The sequence below is a fragment of the Rousettus aegyptiacus genome, unplaced genomic scaffold (assembly GCF_014176215.1).
Source record: "Rousettus aegyptiacus isolate mRouAeg1 unplaced genomic scaffold, mRouAeg1.p scaffold_m13_p_7, whole genome shotgun sequence".
Taxonomy (NCBI): Eukaryota; Metazoa; Chordata; class Mammalia; order Chiroptera; family Pteropodidae; genus Rousettus; species Rousettus aegyptiacus.
In genome coordinates, this window is record NW_023416310.1 from 35,200,322 (window position 1) to 35,221,411 (window position 21,090).

At 37.0% G+C, this 21,090-nt stretch overlaps 1 protein-coding gene across 8 annotated transcripts in view; it reads left to right on the forward strand.

Annotated features, from left to right (window-relative positions):
* CCDC85A (coiled-coil domain containing 85A) overlaps positions 1–21,090 on the forward strand; it is a 168,638-nt gene that overhangs the window by 114,093 nt on the left and 33,455 nt on the right. For 7 of the 8 annotated variants that reach the window (XM_036224227.1, XM_036224225.1, XM_036224226.1 and 4 more), the window contains exon 3: positions 17,608–17,684. The exons of the other annotated variant lie outside the window; for it this stretch is intronic. In XM_036224227.1, the coding sequence (XP_036080120.1) occupies positions 17,608–17,684 (77 nt within the window). The remainder of the gene's footprint in view (positions 1–17,607; positions 17,685–21,090) is intronic. 8 annotated transcript variants of the gene reach the window in all.

Genomic DNA, 21,090 nt, shown 5'->3' on the forward strand with positions numbered 1-21,090 from the left:
ACAAAGTATTTCATTGAGCTGAGGGAAAGTATGGTATGAATTTAGAGATAGGAGTGACCATTACAAGCTAACTTAGTCAAGGGATGTTCTGAGATGGAAGGATTTGAGGGCAGCTACTAAAAATTTGGATTTGTGGATTTTGCAAAGGGACTGTGTAGATGGGCAGAAGAATCAGGAAATCAAACTTTCTCAAATAAAATACTTTTGGAATCCTGGTGTGTGGTAGATAGTGCATTTTGTACCAGGGGTGATAATGAGAACTCCCTCTTTGAGGTGGCAAGTGGATGTGTAGGGCCTGGGAACGTAATGTTCATAGTAATAATATAATATATTCCTGAGACATATTCGTTAAAATAATTTAGGGATTGGGATTAGATGACAACTGATGAGATTATAAATTTCAAATAAAATATTGATCGTTTTCATTTGGAATCATCCTAAGAACTGTCAAATTTGGTTTGAATAGCTATTAACCATAATCTTTTTGAGGACGCTTACATCATTATATGGAAACTTATATGGTTATCCTGTAACCTGTTCTTGCATATCATGGGCAAAATCAATTCAATGCCACTCTGGATTTTATTTCTCTCATATCTGTAGACAGTGCCTCAGAACTTTAGGTCTGCTTTGGACTTTTGGTCCACAAAGTCACAAAGGACTTTGGTCTAGCTGAGTCAATAGAAAGATCCATCCAGTGGTTCACCTGAGTTTTGACTTTGGCTTTGTTAGTTATAAAAAATGACAGGCTATCGATGAAGCTAACTGATGAATTCTGTTGAAGCTTTGAACTGGTTTGCAGGTATAGACATAATCTTTACTTGGAAATGTCACTAACCTTTGCTAGGTCCCATTCACCCTATCTATGGAATAGTGATGTTACTATTGTGAGGGTAAAACAAAAAGTGTCCAAAAGGAACATAATAAGGGATTGTTTTATTAAATATATGTTATGATTTTTTTTCCAGTACAAACACATGGTTGACTCTATAAATTTTGTTGAATAAATGCATGGTTAAAGATTCCCACTTCTGTTTCAGGCAGTTATTCACAAAATAGCAAAGTGTCACTTTTTATGGTAGACAGATGTCATTGATATTCAACAAATTGAAAGATTAATGATAACTGTCAAAAAGGTTTTTAAAATGGTGTGTGTGTGTATGTGTGAGTGTGAGGGAGCGGGAGGGAGGGAGGGAGGGAAGGAAAGAGGGAAGGATCCATGTCTGGAAAAACATTCTTAAAGTCATAATTTTTCTTCTATTCTGTGTTCAACAGGATATTCTATTTATAGAGCAAACTTTAGCTTTATATATTGAATTAACTCAGGCTATCTCATATTATAAGAAATGCATATAGTAAACAGAAGATGATAAAGTTGAAGATTTTTCTTTTCCTGTTATTAAAAGCCTGTATTTCCCATAGCTAAGCCAATTCAACAAAGACTTGTAGGCACCAATTATTTAAGATTTTTCTTCCAAGCAGCAAACTTTAATTAAAATATATAGTTGCTATGGTTACCGAGCCATCCATTTGAGCAATTTATCTGTAAAGATATTTTCACAAAGTAAATTCCACATTAGTCGAAGGTTTACCTTCTCTATTAAGGAGCACACCTACACCGGCCAGTATGTAGCAGTCCAAACAGTCTATGCTGGCATTGCTGGATATAGCATTTTTTCCAAGTCTTATTTCCAAATGAAACTAGATGATTTTTAATAATTATTAATGTTTGAACTAAGGCTGTCTTATCTCGACTTGCAAAGCTAAGTGAGAAATTAAATACTTAGCCAGGCAACCCAGTTCATCTATCCCCAGACCCTCTATTTCCTCAGTAAGAGGAAATTTTACCTGAAATACTGGAGTTGTGTCATAATCAGAAATGGTTTTTTTTTTTTTTCAGAAAGGACTTGAAAAGGGTGTTTTTTGCAAAGTTCCTTGCAGAGTAGTTTGAGTGATGCTCTTAAACAGCCTTGGAATTTAAACTTTAAAATCTCTCTCTCTGTTTTAAAAAAGGTATTAAAACGACATCTTCAACTCCGAGCTGTTCATGGATCTGCTTACCTGTTGCTATGCAATCTCTGGGTCCTCCTTTACTTACCTCACCTCTATCCTCAAGTTCTGTGGTCCTTTCAGTGCAAAGATGGGCATTGTCCATGACTATTTTATTTGTTCTTTGACCCGATCACCACAAAGTTTCTAAAATTCAGTCCACCTTTTTTCTTGTAATGAAGGCTGATGATCGCTATGCATGTCATCTACCGAAATGCCTTCCTCTGGTCCAAAGTTAGTCCAAAATGATAGAGCCAATACAATCTGCCTCATCCACGCCTATCAATACATCGCTTCCTATAGAGATTTATAGAATTTTAGAGCTGGAAGGGATTACATGACGCTAATCACCAAGCTGGTTTGAGGCAGATACAGACTCGATGCTTAATACTCTTCTTAATTGTACTCTTTATTTAAAACAAAAGTATTGTGCTCATCTCCATCACAGGGCCTTTGCATGTGCTGCCCCTTCTGTTTAGAAGGCTCATCCCCTGACCAGGCTGGTTTTCATTTATTCAGTATTTATCAGTTTAAATGCCCATTGCTCAGAGAGGCCTTCCCTGACCATCCAATCATTCCTTCATTCCCCCTTAATACATTTGAAAGGATTTCACTTGTTTATGTTCTTGTTTCTTGTCTATTGTTACATTTTGTTTGTTCTCCATTATATTCTAGTATCTGAGACATTCAAATATTTGTTGAACAAGTAAATATACTGCTTATATGTGACCTTTTTTTGGGCCTAAACTCACTGTTCATTAACAGCCAGAGTTCAACTAGTCAATTTACTAACACTAGTTAAATTTGGGGCACATGTAGTCATTTCTTCAGTGCTGCTCCAAAACACAGGCAACGACTTTCCTTTGAGCCTTCTTATCCATTGGTATTCATCCGATTTTCACTTTGATTTCATGGATTCCCTCAGCGAGGTTCAGTGCTCGATGCAGTAGTCTGGGTGACTCTTTGAAAGCTGCTGTTAGTTGCCAGTGTTAGTGTGTGTGGCTGAGACCAAGCAGCCCATGAAGGTTTATGACAGGAAGCCGGGCCAAAGACCATGGGGACTTCAGTGGGCTAGAGACTACACAAATATCGGTCATAGTCCTGTCTACCATCATGGCACTGGAGTAGGAGGGAAGAGGAAACAAGCAATCTACTCCACTGAAAAGGGCCAGAAATGTAGTGATGGTGGTATCAAACCCACGTTTAACACTAGGAGGGGGGCGGGCAATAATCGCTAGGGCTTACTATGTGCCAGGCACTGTCCTTGGTGCTTTACCCATAGTAACTCACTTCATCCTCCACTTAGGAGGTCATGATTGTTATTAATCTATTTTACAAATGGAGAAACTGAGACCCGGGAGTTTAATAATTTTCTCAAGGCCAGAGTAGGGAGTAGAGCCAGGATTCAAACTCAGGCAGTCTATCTTTGAACACCCATGCTCAAAACTACTAGTCTATACAAGATCCCAAATGAGTGTCCTCAGGGGGCTGATTCTTACTGTAGCATAAAGGGAATATCACACAGAAAGGGCAGGGTCAGATAAAAGTTGGAACTCTTTGGAAGATTTCTAGTTAAAATCAGTGGAAGCAAATGAACAGGAAGGACGCCTGGTCCTGAAAGTCAGGCATAGGCCAGACTCAGTAATCTCCACACCTGAACATTGTTCCTCCTTTGAAGGTCTGGCACCTACCCTCCCACCTGGCCCTTGCTTTCCTTTAAGTGTAGTGCTCCACTCCCTGGGCTGACTTTGGATTTGTGGCTTGAGTCTGGGTCCAGACCTTCAGACCAGAGCCCAGATGGTCAGTGCAAATTAAAAGCATTCGCAGCTTGCAGCTTCCCAAGAGTATAGGTTGGGATGAGTTTGGCAGTCTTCTGGCCCTAGACCATAATCCTTTTTTCAAGAAAGAATATCTTAAGACTTTGTATCTGACATACTCTATTTTTTCCTCTAAAAACAATACATAAAAATGTTAAATGCAGTAGCATAAATTAAAAGATGCTTTAAAACTTGGAAACCTTTTATTTAAGAGTAACTTTTGAGAGGCCAAAATTTTAAAAGAACACAATAACTCTAGGTAAATGTTGTTTTGAAATAAATATTGCGTGCACTTTTCAGGTGCCAATAAAATATATAGAAAATGCAATAGAAAAAATCAAACACTAGGCACAGCTGATACCATTATGCTGCTGAAGACGTGCAGAAGACCCAGGTGCCAGAGATCAGTACTTCAGGAAATGTTCTGGAAACTGGGTAGGGAATTCATTGGACCCCACACATAGAGTGACTGGGCAGTGAGCATTGAGCCCAGGCGCTGGCAGACTGAACAGCAGAACAGAACTTAGCTTCCGCAAGTTAAGAGGTGGAGACCAAATCCAACCACTGTGAAGGAGACTGGGCTAGAGCTCCAGGGAGAGTCTGTTACATTAAGTTCAGAGCTACTGCACCATCTGCTTGATGTTTGGATTAGAGTGAAGAGAAGATAGTAACAGGCCCTGTGGGTTTGAGAAAGTTCCATTTCATAACTCCCTTCCTGAGGTAGACTCTTCTCTGAGATCATGTGGAGGACTTGGCTAGACTTCTAAAAATTCTTTTCTTCCTATATATCAAATATGCAATGATGTTGGTGATCACACAGCAAGTACTTTTCTCGTCTTCTATTTTTTAAAAAAAGCTAATTTAATCGTATTTACACAAACTTGAGCACTACCTTCAGAATTATAGTGCACACTCCTTTCAAGTAATTCATTGTTTTCTATGTATATTAAGAGCTAAATTCTTAGGTTGATTGCAGAGACAGGTTAAGAAAAGTCTTATATCTCTTGGTAGACTGACATCTCAGTCACCCCTGTGTAGACAGCAACAGGAAAGTAAATTTCAAGGGAATTATTATTTGTACTAAGAAGATTACCTATATAGATCAGTTCGATAATATATATGGTCATTATTGAATAATGTGTATGTATGCTATTTGTAAATGTAAGAGGTGACCATCATTTCCCATAGATTTGAATTCACATGGGTCATCAGCCTGTTTTATTCTACCTTAATTTTCCTAGATACTTCTTAAGGACAGGCTTCAAGTTAAAAATAATTGATCTTGTCCCATTCCTGGATCTAAGATGATGATTTAAGAAGCCCTTTCTCAGTAAGTCTGCTAAGCCAGTAGCCTCAAACAGAAGCCCTGGTTGAGTTGTTGGTGCTACTGCAGAAAGCTTAGCTGTCCATAGAGGGGAGAAGGATGTGTGTATAAGCAATTGTTGGCAAACCCCCACTTTCTTGCGTTGTTTTAAGTTCTTACATAACTTTGTTTATGCTCAGGGGAAAGCAAGCTCATAATTCCCTTTACACAATGACGGTGCCCCCATAGCTATATACAACCAGAGGAGCCAGGATAGAATAGCATTAATTATTAATTGAAGAAGTACACAGGCATAAGCTATCTCTTTGACCAGCTTTCTCTACCCAGCATGCCCTGAGATATCTCACTAGAATAGAATTTTCCCAAATGTGTAAAAACATTTTTTTAAAAATTAGAATGCCTCACTCAAGCCATTTGGGACCAGGTAGACTATTATTTTAAAATCATAATTTGTCCTAAAGGGGAATGTTTTTACTGTGATCTTATTTGTACTTCTATTTACTTTATGCCCAGTTGTTTCTTCCTTAAAGTCAACTGCTTGCATTTTCTTTCATTTCTCATATACTTAAACTTTATAGAGACATTTTTAATTCTTAAAATACTCACAGGTTGTTATTTTCATGCTGAAGAGGTATGCACCTTAATTTAACAGCATTTTGGGGTTTAATATTGGTGCCAGACTTGGGGTATTACAGACAAATGAAACAAAGTTCTTTCCATAGGGAACATGTAGTCCAAAGTCTATTTTAGGATTTCACAGTCTATTTTATTCTATCTTTTATTTTTTGATTTGTAAATTGCTTATTTATAATTTAAGATTGTCCCTAAACAGAATGACTATGGACTAGAGATAACTCTAGTGAAAACTTAAAGATTTTCAATTCTTTCTGCTTTGAAAGTTACAGAAGCACTCTTGTCTTTTGTGAGGGTGAATAAAAATCATTGATTTAAGAATGACATTTTATAATACAGCACATAATATTTCTAGGGTAATACATAATCAATCTGCAAATTTGTGTAAGCAAAACAAAATTTAATAGATTCACTGTATGGCCAAAATGAATTTAAAATATCCCTTTGATTGTCGTGTGTATAATTTCAGGCCATATTGAGCTGAGAAACCATTATTTGAAGATTACTGTTATTTTAGTTGTAGAAGTTTATTGGACCCACTTGTTTCTCATGTATCAGAAGTATTGATACATACTTTCAGAGTCCATAGGATTTTGTGGACAAGGATGATTACTTTAAAAATAGCGCTTTGAGATATTAAGTTTAGAGGAATAACCAACCTCTCCCCAAATACTTCTGCTGGGTAATGTTTATCCAGTTCTCTTTTGTTATCACCAGGAAGAATGTTGACAGCATTGATGGCCATGACATTAAATTAGGCAGAGTGAACATTTAACTTAGTTCCCCAGCCGTCCAGAAGAGAATCCAGGAGAGATTCAGGAAAGCACCTGCTTTGAAAACTAAAATTAGACATTTACAAGTGAGCAGAAAGTGCCCTTTGCCTTTGTTCATTATTTTCCTCTAAGCATGTAGATTTCTGAGACCTGGATTGTAAGAAGTTTGTGAGAATTTCCAAGGATTGCATTGTGAATGGCATCTGCATTTATTCAGTCCTAATGCCTCAGCACATCCACACACCTACCTTGGGGTGGTTTGTTTGTTGGTGACTGTAAAACTTGCTCTCTTCATTTTGGCTGACTCTTATTTCCGTGAAGGCACCATCACGTGAACGGAAGAGGTGATACACTTATTTGCATCTTAGGGAAAACTTGGTTTTCGTGCTTTTGACAAATGCATCAACTGATTGATGACACAGTGCTCCAATATAATGACAAGGAAGAGATTTTAAATCAATAACACTCTACTGGTGCTGATCAAAATTCTTTGATAATATGGCCTTCATATGGCCTTCACTCTCTGCAGGGTCTTTGTTCTCCAGCGGTGGGAAGGACTCATAATGCTGATGGTGGCCTTTGCTGGGGCAACCTCAGGTTGAGTTCCAGAATTGAGCTCTACTAGCTTTGTGACTTTGAGCAATTACTCAACATCTCTAAGCCTTTAGTCTTTCATTGCTAAAATGAAGATAATAATATTTCTTAGGTCTGCAGTGAGGATAAAGTGCATTAATGCATGGGAAAAATGCATATGCCTTTCTAGTAGAGTGTTTGATACATGAGAAATCAAGTTGAAGTTGTTAGTCATTATTCATGTTATCTGATTTACTTGCCTGCCCAAATTGATTAGTCTGTTGCCTAGTAATTGTTTGGTAAAGACAAAATTATTGAATATTTGTGAATCTAGAAGTGCTCAAATGAACTTTGAGGTCAGCAGGAATTTCCCTGGCCAGAATGTATTCTCCCTACTGTACTTTTATAAAGGATCCCTAAAATCCAAGGACATGAAAAACAGGGTAAACATGTTCAGTTTGCCCTGTGTTGGATGTATTTAATAGGACTTTTGAGATTTATTTCCTATATCAATTTTAGTAATGGCAGAAAAGAAAGCCTGATATCTGAAGTTATGTTAGAATACCACTGTCAAGGAAAATGCTTAGATTAACTAGTGCTTTTATGGTTTTTTGCCTTCCTTGTTTTTGGCAAGCACTCTGTAATTTATTCTCAACAGTGGCATGAACTAATATTCCTTTATACTGAAGTAAATATTTTTTTTCTTAACCTCATAACATTCTTTACCAGAAGGCGTTCTTAAGTATACAGAGTTTAGGAGAGAAATCTGTAAGGAAGTATTCTTAAAGAGCAGTATTTTAAAATGTAAACAAGCCTCAAATAAGCATGTTTACCTGCCATGATCAGAACCGGTGTGCATCTAGCACATGGCTGTGCTTTATTTCCTTTCTGTGAACATTACAACACTGTCTTAAATATTCTCTGCTTCCCCAAGGCCTTCGGCATGGTAGATGTTCTATAAATGTTTGTTTAGTGAATAAATGAAATAGCAACATAACATACATATACTGTTAGAAATTCTTAGCTGCCTTTAGCAGTTAAACCATTGATAAGGATTATTGTACAAAGCACGATAACCGTAACCTAGGAACTGTGGGTCTTCAGTGAGTCATAAAGGTCATCTACTTCGGTATTCTTGCTCAGTGAGTGAAAGCTAAACCCCACAGAACCAGCACTCTTAGTCACTGTGCTCTGCTTCACTCTGTCCAAAATTACCGTGGGAGGGAAAAGGATCCCAAATGAAGACAAGTGAAAGAGGCATGTGAAAGGGAGCAGCAGGAAATAAACTAGAAGATGGGAAGATTGGATTTAAGAGTGGAGCAGGTGAGAGTGAAGGAGAGAGAGAGAGATCATTAAAACGTACACAAGCAGAAAATACACACGGTCTGTGCCAGTGTCTACAATGGAGGCTGGGTGCTCGCTCAGCTTTCTGAGGCCCAGGGCTAGGGAGAAGGGGATTGTAGAAAGGTGCCTGCTATGTGACTCTTCGTCCTCCTCCAGGCTTCCGTACTCAGATCCTTCTCCATCCCCCATGCTTGTTGACAATAGCTCTCTGCTGTTGACTTTCACATTTAAGCCAAAACCCAGAATTTCTCCTCTGAGCTCCAGATTTGTATATTTAACTGCCTACTCTGTATCTTTCCTGAAATATCTAGTAGAAATAGTAAGCCTAACATGAATGAAGTTGAATTCTTGGTTTTCAGATCCCAATCCTTCTCCTTCTCCACTGTCATCCTCTGTTTGTTCATGCTGAAAACGTAGCCATTCTCTTTGATTCCTTTTTCCATAGCACTGTACCATCTACCCTGGATGTCTGCTTCGTCGTTTCTCCCTCTGGGAGACGTGTTGAATGAGGTCAGTTCTCTGCACCACTGCTGAGAACTCACAAGTCATGCCTCATCCCATCTCCTACAGAGGCTTCCTCACTGATCACCCAGTCTTCACTCTCATTCCCTTTTCCTCTATCCTCCACAGCAGCCAGGAGGATCCCTGTAAAGTATAAATCAGACAATGTCACTATAAGGTACCAATCCCTCCCTTTCCAAATAGCTTCCCGCTCCAAACAGTACAAAATTCAAGTTCCTTACATTGGTTCACTGACACTTGTAGGTCTTGTCTCCTTCCTACTACTCCAACTCGATCTTCCCCCTTCTCTCCTCGCTTTGGCTACTGCAGCCCTCTTTCTGTTCTTTAAGTGCCTCAAGCTCATTCCCATCTTGGGGATTTTGCAAATTCTACTCCTGATCTTTGGAAAGCTCATTCCAGATCTTTACGTTGAGGTTTCAATTTGGATGTTCCAGATCTTCTCTCATGATCTAGATCTAAACTAAAGTGGTAGAAGGTGTACAGGGAAGCAGTGCACTTATTTATATGTCTGGGTGTGCATGTCTGTCAGTATGTCTTCCCTATAAGAATGTTCCTTGTGAGAGGAGCCCTTTTTGATTTTTCAGTGGAGAGTCTGTGGTACGTGGAAGAGTACCTAGCACAGAGTAAATACTCAATATGTTAACTGAGTGTAATTACAAAGTACTTGTAGATAAATATAACAAAATTGCTAACATTCATAAAAATGTTCCAAATTATATGGGCTTTCCAATTTTGTTTATCTTAACTAACTAGATTCATCTATTACTTATTCACATCACTCATTGTGAAAGCATTGCATTTCTTATATAGGGGAAATATTTTTACACTGAGGTTTTCGTTTTTTTTTTTTTTTAACCAACTCTTGCTTTATGGTCAGTGCAGACAGTATATATAGGCCAAATTTAATAACATTTTTATGACTTTCTCATTGATGGAGTCCAAATTAATGATGCTTTGCTGTGTAATTTGATAAAACTTTTATTTTGCTGAAAAGTATGACAGTAAAAAAGGAACTATAGGCTTTTAAAAATACCTAAATACACATAAAAATTCAAAATAACTATCCTAAGAGAAAACAAGATTTTTATAGGTTTACTATCTTTTGAAAATTTGTTTTTACAGATTTACTTCTTTGTGCATTCACTGACAATACCCCTAATACAAGGGGGCCATGTACATTTAAGAAAATTGTTACATTTATTAAAATGACATCAATTTTTATCTTCTGCCATTGGAAAAGGCAGTTATTTTCTCTAAGATGACAACAGTAGCAACATAACAGTGGAAAGTAAGACACATTTTAATCCTAAGTAGCCGTTAAAATGGTACATATGCTAAACGGCTCTTTAAGAGTTTGAAATATTTTCCAGTCAGTTAGCCCAATTTATTGCTACTTACCTGGTACCTCCTTTGTGGGGCTGATGCTTTCAAAGGAAGTGGTAAAAGTGAAGGCAATTTTAGGGCACGAAAATGTCTTTTAAGCCAGAGTTCAGTTTAGATTGCTTGTTATTGTGCATTTTCTAGGTGGAAATCTGACTGCATTTAGAGTTAACTGCTTCAAACTGTCCTGGAAGCACAGAACTTTGAGTAACAGCTAGAGAAGTTGGGAACAGAATGACAAGGACATTTGTTCATTCATTCCTTAGACAATCAGTTTTGAACACCTTTTAGCATATAGCACTGTGTTAGTCATAGCTCAGAAAAGAAATATAAGGATAGAGCCTCCAGCTTAGAGAAATAAATGGAAGCTGGAACAGTCAGGTGCCAATTCCCAAGGAATTGGTACAGGTGGATGACAGTAAATATGCAACAAAATGTTACTATCTCCCATTTTAAAAACACTCTCATTTGGGAAGAGGAGAAACTTGAACAAATTTATGTTGATTATTTTCTGATGCAAAAGATAAGACAGATAATAATTTTTTCCAATTTCTAAGTTGATTTATATGCAAATCATCAGACTTTGATGTCCATTTAACTGTTTACTTTTTTCTAGAAAGTAATAAATGAAACAAAATCTGGACTGTTTCAAAAAGTATAGCCCTTGCTACGGAGTTTACGTTCTGATGGGAAGAAACAGGTCTTATACAGAAAACTCAACATAGGAACAAGTTAGTTAATATGATAGAAAGCGATAAAATGTTTTGAAGAAAGTAAGTACAACAGGCTAAAGGAGGTGAGCGTGAGGTGGTGGTGAGGGAAGATTGTAGGATTAAATGAGGTAGACTCGGTGGGTCTCCAAGAAGTTGATTTTGAACAAAGACTTGGAGGTGAAGTTAGCCAGGCAGCTGATGGGAAATAACATTTCAGAAAGGAAGGACAGCTAAAGCATGTCTGGGGTGTTCAGGAACAGAAAGGAGGCTGTGTGGCTGGAGCAGAGAGAGTGATGGCATACTGTGGGGAGGTACCAGGTGGCCAGATCACGTGAAAGCTACATTAGATATTTTAAGGATTTTTGGCTCTTATGTGGTGCAAAATGTTGAGCTGCTACAAGGTTTTGAATGGAGAATGATGTTCAGACTTAGCATTTAGAAAGAAAACCCTTACTGCTGTTGGTTTTAAATAGACTCTGAATGAAAATAGACCTGGAGGTGGAGACAAGCAGAGAAGCAGGGACACTTGTTAGACGAGACTGTTGTGAGGTGGGATTCGCATGATATTTTGGCGGTAGGGCCAACAGAACTTCCCAGTGGGTGGGAAGTGGGGTGTGTGAGAGGGTGAGGCCACACATAAGATAAAGTTCTTGTCACAAGGAAAGACTAACAGTCTAGGTCTAAGTTTAAACAGGAAAAAGAGCACAAGGTTTTGAAAATTTAAGCGGTGGAGGAAGGTGACAAGACAAACTGACCCCTGGCTCAAGCTGCTGTCACTTGGCCCCATAGATCCCAGGATACGAGTCTTCCCAACCAGTGCCTGTGCCCTCAGCTTTTCCTTTTGCTTGGATCTCCCTTCTCCAAGACCTTTGCATAGTTGGTCTGTTTGCAGGTCTTTGTCCTCAGAGAGCTCTTCATTGTACTTCCCCAATCCTCTCCAGACTCTGTTTTGTCTTTATGGCACATATCACCTTCACAAAATATCATATTTTGCTTTTTATTGTCTGTCTTCCCCACTGGAATGATCAATGAGATTCTGTACATTATCATATTTTCCAATCTTTAGATATTCTAATTATTAGAAAGCTGTTTTCATACTCTGCATAAAATAAAAATTACTGGACTAGCCAGAGTGAGCATTTGGCCAGGGGAAGCTGTGGGCAGAGACCTAGAGAAAAGAAGAAGTTGAGGCCAGTGAATAATAGTGAACAGGTTTCTACATGGGAAGAACTGGATAGAAAATGACTACCTCATATTTCTTTCAGGTAGGCTCAGAGAGAAGGGTCTGGGAAGAGTAAAATTAAGTTCACAGATAATAGACTGGAGCAAGACTTGACATTATTCTCTGTCAGTAGGGCAGTTTGAGTTAAATACCTGGGCAAATCTGAAAATGCTGATTCCATCAAGATTTTTTTTTTTTAAGACAAGTATCAAATGATAGTGAGAAATATAATCACTTATACTTCCGGAGCTAATATAAATTCAAAGTAGGAGGCTGACCTTTGCTTGCCTGAGGAAGGAAAGAAGAGACACTTTTAGTCAGAACAGTAATAATTTTTGAAATATAATTCTGAAGTGCTTTCCTTAAGAATGTATAAAAGCCTGTGGGTGATGGAATTTATTTGAGACCAATACAAGCAATATCTGTAGAGCTTGGAGTACATTGAAGAGATTCACATTGGAAGTCACGTGGTCACTGGGCTCTCTCTGGCAGAGGGAGACTCTTAGGAACCACAGAAAAGCTAACGTCTATAAACCCCTGGTCACTATTGTCTTCAAATGATTTTCCTTACACTCTTCCAAATGCTATAATTTGTCTCAGAATGGATCATTACCCAATTTTATTTTCTGCCCTGAATTTTGGAGACCAGACAGCACTTCATCTAATCAAAACCACTCAGAAGTTTGACAAACCTTAGACAGTTGCAACTACCAGCAATAAACATTTTATGTACAATAATCAGCCATTCATGGGTGATTTCAAGGATAGGTGTTTCCCTAGGGAGAGAAACACTGCTTTAGAAACCAAAGGGAAATAAGAGGGTTTAATATTTTGATCAGAGTATTTTCAAAGTCGCAGAGAAAAAGAGTTGAGCTACTTTATAAAAGTAAATGCCTTTCAAGTTAATCGAAGTGAAATCAAGTCCAGGATATTGTCTAAGGAAAATATCAAGTTATCGTAAAAGTAAAAATCCATTCAGAATATCTAAAATCATGAAGAAAAAAGAACTTCGAATTTATCTATGTAAGAAGTTTGACACGTTAATGATTAGTAGATCCAAGATAAGAATCACTGTGACACCCTAGCAATGAAATAAAATCTTTTGAACATATTTGACAAATCGCTAGTGTTAGTCCAAGTTCACTCCCTTTTTGGCCTTATTCTCTCATTTGCCAAATGAGTTAAGGGTTGAGGACAGGTTGAATTGGGAAATCTCTGAGGTGCATGCCAGTTCTAAAATTGGTATTATTTAGATGTGAATTCAGTGGAATTCTTATGACCATTTCTTACGCTTGTTTTATTCCAAGAGGTGCTGTGGCCTTTTACATATAGGTTCAAAGAAAATTGAGATGCATGTAGAGAAACGGTTTCTGCTTTGAAAATAGGCCCAAGATGTACCCAGAGAACATCTTGAGAATCTCGTACGATTTTCACATTGTATTGTTTAACACTGCTTTTCTAATGTGTAGATGTCTGTAGGTTTCCCATGGTGGAAGGAGAAATAAAATACTTTTTGGGGAGGTTAAAAGCAACTCACCACCTGCATAACCATGTTTTGACGTTGGGTTTTCAGATCTCTGATTGTGGGAAGCAACTTGGCCTTTCCTTCTGTTTCCCAGTATGTTCCTTTCTCTTCCCTCTTGTGATTTTTTTTTTCTCTCTTTCCTGTTTACAACGAGATTATTCCTGACATCTGGCCCTTGTCCATCCTGTGGCTCCACTCACATCTCTCTGGACTATCAAACTGCTGTTGATCCATTAAGCTTAAGTTTCTCCTTCATAAGAACTACGGGTGGTATTGATCTCTTTCTGTACTGCGCTTTCACATGATTTAGCACTGAATTTCATACTGCCTTATTGTTTATTTTTGCCACTTCTCCCCACAACTGGTTATATGCTTCTTGAAGAGTGTCCTTCTTTAATACACTGTATATCTATGTAGAGTATAGCACAGTATGTGGCTTCTTTTTGGAGGGGATCCTTGATGTTCTTTTGGAAGCTTATTCTCAGAGTTCTGAAAGCCAAAATGACTTTCTGAAATTTCAGTTTGAACAGCTGTCAGCCATTAGTATAAAATGTAATGAAATGACAATCGGTTCAAAATATAGCACAGTCCAACGCGGTTGTGTGTGTGAGTGCACATGTATCACTTTATAATAGAAAGAATGTCCATTTTTGTCAGACATTCCTCTTAGGTCAATGGGCAGTTGTCCTCTGCATTCCCTAGATACAACAGGAGACCGGCTTACTGTAGGGTTGACAGCACTCTGGAGGTCCCTTGAGGAAGGAAGAAAGGGAAGCAGCAGCGTGGGGAAAGGGTTGTAGAGGTCATGGCTGAATGTGTTCCAGCACGCAAGGGGCTCCCATTCTTTCTTGCATATAAGATTTTATCAGTTTTATTTTATGGTCACCAAGGACTGGGATATGGATTGTGATGTGAATATTTTAAAACTGTATAGTTCCTTATACTTTATCCTATTATAATTTACTTTAAAATATTTACATATTTTCTATCCTGTTATTGGCTACGTACTCACAGTTAGGCTTGGCTAGCTTATGGTGCAATAACAAACATTGACATCCTAAGAGATTAATGAAACAGATATTTGTTTTTCTCTCACATCACAGTCGAAGGATTAGTTGGTTTCTTCAGTGGTTCTTCATATAGGGACTTGGGGACCCAGTGATGATCTTATAGTATATTCTAGGAAAATATCTGCCTACTCCACTCCCATTAATGGATTATGTGATGAGTTTTTTGAGGAATAAAATAACTAGCAGCCTGAGTTCTCTTACTTATGCATGCAGATCAGCTATTCTTCCTATCTCTCCCCACCCCCCAGGAGTTTTTTCTTTGTTCTATTCCTTCATTTGTAATAACTGCAACAGAGACTGAGGACTGAGCCTGGAACAGCAGGATGTTCTAAAACTCAGCACATGGGCATAGAAACATAATTTGTACTCTGAGAAACCTAAGATTTGCAATAACTGGTCATCTTTTCATCCCAACCCTAGAACAGTTCCTCACACAAATCAGTGACACAATATTTGTTGAATAAATGACCTCAAAACTCTTAGTTTTGCCTTCACTGTGAAGCTATTTTTTTTTTCATTATTTTACCTGTCTAAAATATTCCTCAGCTTTTCCTGTTTCTGCCTATATTTGCAATGAATGCTTTGAAATGAAGATTTGAACTTTATTTATTGTAATTTGACATTAAAAATTGGAGAAAGAAATGTTTTCTAAATTTAGGAATACTCCCTTTTTTGGAACTGACATGGCATAACTTTTGAAATATAAGTAAAAACTTAGTGAAACCATCACATTAAATATGCAAACTGCAAAGATTTTTAAAAAGAAATAGATTAAAGTGACTGAAGATAGTTACTGGATTAAAATCCACTCAGTGGCAGTTTTCAAAAGTTACTTGAATCACTCTGTATAGAGTCATTTCAACTACCTTAAATATTACAGCCTCAGGGATAGTGCAGTATAGGGACAATCAAGATAAGATGCAAATTACAGACAAAGGAGAAAAGAATGTGTTTGTTCATGATTTAAATAGAGTATTTCTGAGCAACTTTTCACTTGGATTGCACTTATCAAGTGGTTGTTGTTTTTGGAGTAGAGAGAGTGGGGCTTTCAAAACTGTAAATCAGGCAATCTACATTCACATTTTGATGATCTGAAAATCACTTATTCATTTGCTAGAGTAAAGCAGATTCATGAAATCAATAAATTTGTTATTCATTTATGCCTTATACTTTTTTACCCCCGTTTGGAAGCGTCCATAAAACAAACTCTTAACATTTAATTGAACTAAGAAATGAGAACATATTTCTAGCAAATGTCTTCAGTTTCCTTTATCCTGTGTTTCTATCTTGTATAAGGAATGCTCAAAACTGTCTTCTCTACTGTTGTGAGATCAGTGGGTGGTTATGTTACTGTCAGTGATGGGGACTGTGCAAACATTTGTGAAAACAGGTATGCTGTCAACTGGTCATGGATGACCTCAGTTGTTACATTTGTGAATTAGTGACTGAAGTCTCTTATTTTAAGAAGATAAAATGTTGCTTTGGAGGTCACAGAAATGGAATTGAGCTCATATAATCTATTAAAATAAAAAAATTGTAGAGTTTCCATGATAAATTTCAGATCAAGGTATGAATGTGCATCCATATTCATCCTAACTTCAGGTTGTCAGGGGCTCCAAACACTTGCTTCGTACATGCACTGCCATCTTGTCTCTTGCTCTTTTGTGTTTCTGGAACTGAATGTGCACTGAGCAGGATCTGCTGCTTTAATATTAACGATAGAAATATGCTGCGGATGCTATCGTCATATACGTTCCACTATGCCTGAAGTATGTCTGTTCTAGGGTAATGAATGAATTGCAGCTGTGTTGCTTTACGATGTGCTTGAATATTTTTGCGTTAATGAAGAAGAATTACTGTCAGACTGTAAAAGGAAACTCCATTTTGCTCCACGTGTGACCATTTCCCGATGTAAAGCTATAAACTTCAGTTTCACTGGGGAACAGAAACTAAGCATGATGCTGATTCTGAGCTTTCAGCACACACTTGAGCTTGTGAAGACATTAAAATGACAATCAATTTCAAGTCTGCCCCTAGTTTATATAGAGATTCTGGGAAAACTTGGGTCTCTGTCACACACTGCCAAAATCGAAGTCAAAATTCAGCCTAACTCTAATTCTTTAGCCCTGTCATAGTCATTCTCTGAATTATGTCTTAACATCTGTACATTTGTGACAAGAACAAACATTGCTTTTAAGACCTGAAATATTTATTGGGGAAATGAAAGGAGCTGGATAATTGAAATATATTTTTTTCTATTTTTAATATGATGTAATTTATTTTGGTTATAATCAACATTACAAAAATGTCTTATGTGTGGGACACTTATTAGAAGCTCAAAATGCACAAAATAAGTAGAAAAGAAGAAATTACTGTCTTCAAGATGGCTAACATTCTGAGGGTTGCAGGGTGCACTAGTCTGCAATGTCACCGCCTGTTGATTTCTCTGATTCTCCTTAACATTGTACAGTCGTTCAAACCACTTGTAGTTTCCATGGCTCCTGTTATTGTTTTTCTAGGGAGAAAGGGTTTGTTTTTTTTTTTCTAAAATAACAGAACAAGTAGTCACTACGTAATTTAAATAAATCAAGCCATAGATTTCCTGACAGTGCACCAAACAAGACCTGTGTGTATAATGTGAGTTCTTTCTTTTTAATTTTAGAATCAACCTTGTCCTATGTTAGGCAGCTGGAGGCAAGAGTAAGACAGCTGGAGGAAGAGAATCGCGTGCTGCCCCAGGTGGGTGACTTCCAGAAGCTCATAGCTAGTCAGTGTTGTTTGAGTTATACCATTTTATTTGAAGTCTCAATTACATTTTTCTCCTTTAAATGATAGAAATCATTTTGTAAATAGCCATTCATCAATGTGGAGTGTGATTACTTTCCATAATGGCCATCGTATTATCCAGATTCTCAAGTGTGATATGAAAGGATGCAGATGTCTGAAATAGAATGTAAAATAATTTTGGAAGGAAGAAGGGAGAATCTGAGTAGAAAGTACTTTGGTAGTACTACTTGTATATATCATGCATGTACTTGACGAATATAGAGAAAGGTCTCATATTTATTTTATTTTTTATTTTTATTTTTAGGTGAGGTCACCCTTGGTTGACCTCACAGATTGCAAGGACCTTGTCAGCTTACAATCCCATATTTTTTACACCTATAGCACCTGGTCATCCTAGGTGGTCTCCCATCGAAGTAATAACCAGGCCCGACCCTGCATAGCTTCCAAGATCAGATGGGATCAGGCTTGAAAAGGTCGCATATTTAAATCGAAAAATTGCTAATTTATGAGCTAGGGAAAGATGTAGGTAGTTTGAAGGTTTCATATTTTAATTAAATTAGTACTTTTTAAAATTCTTTGTGATATAATTGAACTCTTTCAGTGCAACAAAATGATGACAGAAATTGACAGCTCTTACTTTGCAGCTTCATTTCTTTTCCCTGGTGAATGTAAAGTGATACTTATTTTCCCTAGGATTTAATGCCTTGCTATATGTTTTATTATAAAATTATTTTCATGGGTTAATTTCTTGGTGAGATGATGTTGGTCTTTTGAGGTGGTGGTTCTTGGGAAATGTTTTGTCGAGGAGTTGGACAAATCTGATTCTAGGTTGGTTTCCTTTACAGGCAGATAGACAGTAATGTATGTTAATATTTTATAAAAAGGAGCTTTCTAAGCATTTGTTCACTAATGTTTTATCCACATTTTGGTGATTATTTATATTTCATAAGTGACTAAGGGAAAATTAGACCTCAAACAGCTGGTAAGCAGTAGTTTGAATTAAAACAGAAAGACTGGTTTTAGTGCAGGAGAAGATATATATACTTTAATGCAAATATGCTTTAGAAAGACATTTTAGGTCTTTTAAATCTTGTTTTGTTTTTAAACTACCTTTGCTTATTAATGATGATTTGGGCTATTAGGTACTGTATGTGAGAATGCCTTTCTCTTTCTCCACTAGCCAACTGTCTGGCTAGAAATCACGAGATGGAATGAAATGAATCTACTTATCTTCCTTCTCAACTATATATATATATATATATAACTATATATATATATAAATAAAAACTCATGATGACTAAAGGGATTATTGTACCATGAAATAAAATACTACTGGTAGAGTTTTTCCTTTTCTCTACTTTCATGACTGTGCTAGAACCCTTGACTAAAACCATCTAATTTCTTCTCTGTTCATATATACATATACACACACATGCATACATTCACACACATATATATGTGTGTGTGTGTATAAATAAAACATTATATATAGTTATACTATCTCTGAGGTGACTGGGAATGTAAAAAAAAGCAAGAGAAAAAAGCTGCTTCCTAGTTTTCCTCTGGGAATTTAGGCTCACATGCTAATGCTAGCATATATGCTATCTTATTGAAAAAGGGGCACAACAAATGTGAAAATGATTAGTAGGTTGATTTTTCAAAATCTGTGAGTATCAGAGTTCTGGAAGGGAAATCAGAAGGGTCCTCAACTATACTTGATGTATGTGTATATTTAAATATAGTCCTTGCATAGTGGAGACTAGAAGAGATTTAAAAACTTTTCAAGGTAAAGTGTTCAAACATGTTTCTAAATGCATTGCTCTTTTCTATCAAAGAAGATTTTTTCCCCCCATAAGAAATGGCTAGGAAAGATCAAGTTTTATTGAATCTAAGACATCATTGATGTGGGATGCCCAATTACCATATGTACCATTAAGAAAGAAAAAAAGATGTCAGTTATTCTGTTTCATTCTTGCTGATTTCAGAGATGTTAAAATGAAAAATGTTTTAGAATTAAACAGTTATGTATGTGTCCAAATTACTCTAATGCAAAGAAAATTCATTGTTTGAATGAAATGTGCTATTGGATATATACAAAGAATACAATAGATCTATCTTAGGCCAAAAACAATATTTGTGTTTAATTTCTGTATCTGATAGTAATGCCTTCATTTACAGCTAAGATACGATAGAACCACCAATTACAACTACTGTATAAGCACAACCAAAATGAACATATTCAGAATCATGTGAAGGGAATCCTTGTGGAAGGCTGAGATGACACAAAGGATATGCAGCTACTTCTTAGATGTTACTGGGACTGTTACAAAAAATTATGAGATTTCTCTGCAGAAATGACTTCTGACTATACAGTGTTAGCTGATTTGCAAGGTCAGTTCAATGCCACAAGCTGACATCTCTGCATAAATTAGGCTTAATATCTGAACCCTTGGTTTTCAGTTGTAAGAGCTAGTTTGCTGGGCCTTGATTAGAAGGTATTCTTTTTTACTCCTGAGTTTTTAAAAATATGTCCGCTTATCTTTGGAGAAACAGGAATAAGAATATACTTGGCAATTGGAATTCCAAGTATACAGATATCTTTTGTGGCTATGGTCAGGTTTTTTGCATATTTTAGTGTTTAGATTAGTTATGTAAAACATTTTCCTGGAAGAAGAAATCTCCTTTAATGCTCATATTTATTCTTTATGTAAAATTGTACATAATAAACAGAAAGTCACACCTTTGCCTTAGTAATACATATTTAAAAATAAAGTGCTTGTGGATTTCTCTCTGGGTAGGTGCAAAGGCTTCAGTTTCTTAATTTGTAAATGACAAGGTTTCCCTCAGCTCTTATATAGGTTTAAGTGTAAATGAAGCATTGGTCCAGTCTTATACTCATGCAAAGTTACCAAGTCCCAGTTTTTTATTTAAGAACTGATAGAAAAATGCAGTGAAGATTAGGTTGGTTCTATCCAGTGGTAAAGAGGAGCCCACAGGAAGTGTGGATGGACCACCAGTATAGACACCATGGTGGGTCATCATCACCCAGTGAACACAGAACTCTTTGCTTTGCCATGGTCTCTCCAGTATCCCATGGAGATCACTGAGCTGTACTTTAAATCTAGTTTGTGAACACAGTAATCAAAGGTGTCCTAAAGTTAGAACAGTCTCATTATTTTCAGAAAATGTAGTATTATTGCAAGGTATTATTTGGGAAGAAAATGCCTTAAAAATTTTTTTGATAGACAACAAGAGATCTATCCTCTTAACATGCTTTTAAGTTTACAATACAGTATTGTTATCTATAGGTATGTTGTACATCAGATCTCTCCAACTTATTCATCTTTCATGACTGAAA